The following is a 2,500-nucleotide window of genomic DNA, read 5'->3' on the forward strand; positions in this document are numbered from 1 at the left end:
CTCCTTTGATTATGACATTTGGCTGTGTGGTCTTTTGGTGTGGGACTCGCTTTCGGATCGGAAGGCCTGGGGTTCGAGTAACGCTCGGCGCATAGTTGTCCTTGGAAAAGGCTCTTTACTCAAATTCTCTCACTGCACTTGAGTGTAAAATGACTACCTGCCTCTGTATGAAAAAAAAATGTAATAACCCCTGACATGTCTCTTCCTACATGCTAAGTGTTGCTGTTGGCTAGGGACCCCTTGTAAAGCATTTTAGCATGTTGAGTGCATATCATCCTATATATAAGCTCAAGTTATATCAATATAAAATTAAAACCATCAATCAACGTGGCTCAACAGGTACAGTCTTTGCTTCATACCCAAAATGTACCTGGTTCGACTATCCACCGCCGTGCTGTATGGCATTGATAAGCAAGTCACTTCGCCCTAACTCACGTTGCCGCGCGCGATGCACTTCGGTTGACCCCTGGGTTATTCAAGTTTTCCCTTGTCATAACCCTAATGAAAATTTCCCTTGGGGATGAAAACAGGGAATTCATTTTTATCTTCTTTTATAATATTTTATACTATTCATTGATGAACACATTTCATATGTACATATATACCTTGTGTAACTATGCCGTTTGGTGAAAAGGCTTACATCATAAATACACCCAATGCTCAAGTACTTTTGTGGGCAATGAGTCCTTCAAAAAAAGCCTAAACCCCTATTTTCTCAATATTTTCAATTTTGACGGATCTTGATAGCTCAGTTTGTAGAACAATCATTTCACACACAAAGGGACTTAGATCGACCCAGAGTGTAGTCAAGATAGGTTTTTTTTATAACCAACAGTGTTTGGGTAGCTGGATCTGTTCGATCTGGCGGAAAGTGATTTGCGAAAGACTAATGTCCTAACTAAAGGGTAGCAAGCAATTTATAGTGTACGTTCAACTACGGCTCTCTGGGCCTAACGGGTCTTAACAAATACTTTCAGTTTTGAAATCAGTATCAGGATGGTATCGTCTCTCTGGACAATATGTTATGATAGCATCTAACAGGCTCCTACATACGGATTGTTGTTCTCGGCTTTGGACATCGTGTTAAGCCTTGTCACAAATTTAACCAGATATTGCGAATTATACGTAAAAGCTTACGTTTAAATACCATTAAGTCTTTGGGTGCAAGCAAATGTTTGCACAAGAAGCTGTCCGATATGTCACATCTGAAATCGTTCTTAAATTTAACTTTTATATAGCGCACTATCCACTAAAGGTGCTCAAAGCGCTTTGCAAAGGGACCCTAACGAAAAGCAACACGTAACATATAGAACGAGTCATGACGCCTGTTAGGCAATATTACAATTTTTCCAACAGAGCCAGCGCTGTTAACCTGCTATGTACTCGTTTTACATGAGTACGGAGAGAGAATGAGAGTAAAGAGTCTTTTCCAAGGATTCAACTTTGCGTTGACCGAAGCTCGAACCGATTTAAAAGTGAGTGCCATACCAAAAGAGCACATAGCCGCACATAGTTCTTAATTTTAAAGATAATATGTGCGTGGGAGGGGGAGGAGGGGTTATGTATTTTAACTAACTTAGATTGTGCAGAAAAGGATATTTTTAAAGAAAGTTGACATTTTTTCCCAATTTTTATAAATATAAATACATATATTTAATTTAAACTTACATAGTCGAGAAGAACATCTTTCATTTTAGTAGTGTAGGCATTAAGTCCTCTGTCCATAAATCCATGTGTAAGGAGTTTGACTGGTTTGTTGGCCATGAAGGGGCTTAGCCCTATAGAACCACCGTGAGACTGTAAGATAAACATTATTCAGATACTTTTATTAAATTATTAATGCATTTGTCTTTTATGCGACAAATTGTCTCAAAATGGTATTATGTCGGGGTGGACCAGATGCAAAAATGGGATCTTAAAACCAAAATGATTAGAAATATTATGAAATTTTAGGTTCTTATTCCTCTCACCAAGAAAAAATAATAAATAAAATAATAACAACTTAAGTGTCATGGTTGTTTTTTTTTAAATACTATGGTTTTAGATAGCAATGTATTAATTCTCTAAAAATCTTCATGCAGCTATGTGGTCTAGTGGTGGGACACTCGCCTTCGCATCGGAAGGTCCAGGTTTGTATCCCGCTCTGGGCGGCGTATGTTGAGTCCTTAGTAACGGTTCTTTACTCACATTCTCTCATCGTACTCAGGTATAGAATGAGTAAATGGCTGTAAAACAGCGTTGTATCTGTCGAAAAAAAATATTGCATTGTCTTGTCCTTTATGTTAAGTGTTGCTGTTGGCTAGAGACCACTTATAAAACGAAGTCCCATTTTAAGAGTTTTGCCAAGATGAGGGTCATTTAAAAATCGATCGATATTTAAAGGATGAGTATTCTGGCCAAATTTTTGAATACGAGTGTTTACAGAGCATGGCAGTTACTTGGTTAATTATCACTTTTTGGTATCTGGTTTACACCAACACAATGATATTCTTGTATTCAT

At 37.8% G+C, this 2,500-nt stretch overlaps 1 protein-coding gene across 1 annotated transcript in view; it reads right to left on the minus strand.

The window, feature by feature from the left end:
* Window positions 1–2,500, minus strand: part of LOC144976193 (pancreatic lipase-related protein 2-like) — a 26,912-nt gene that overhangs the window by 20,487 nt on the left and 3,925 nt on the right. Inside the window, exon 4 of the mRNA XM_078920373.1 lies at window positions 1,669–1,797. Coding sequence (XP_078776499.1) covers window positions 1,669–1,797 — 129 coding nt within the window. The remainder of the gene's footprint in view (window positions 1–1,668; window positions 1,798–2,500) is intronic.

The sequence above is a fragment of the Berghia stephanieae genome, chromosome 7 (assembly GCF_034508935.2).
Source record: "Berghia stephanieae isolate SIO BIC M18660-M18661 chromosome 7, UCSD_Bste_1.3, whole genome shotgun sequence".
Taxonomy (NCBI): domain Eukaryota; kingdom Metazoa; phylum Mollusca; class Gastropoda; order Nudibranchia; family Aeolidiidae; genus Berghia; species Berghia stephanieae.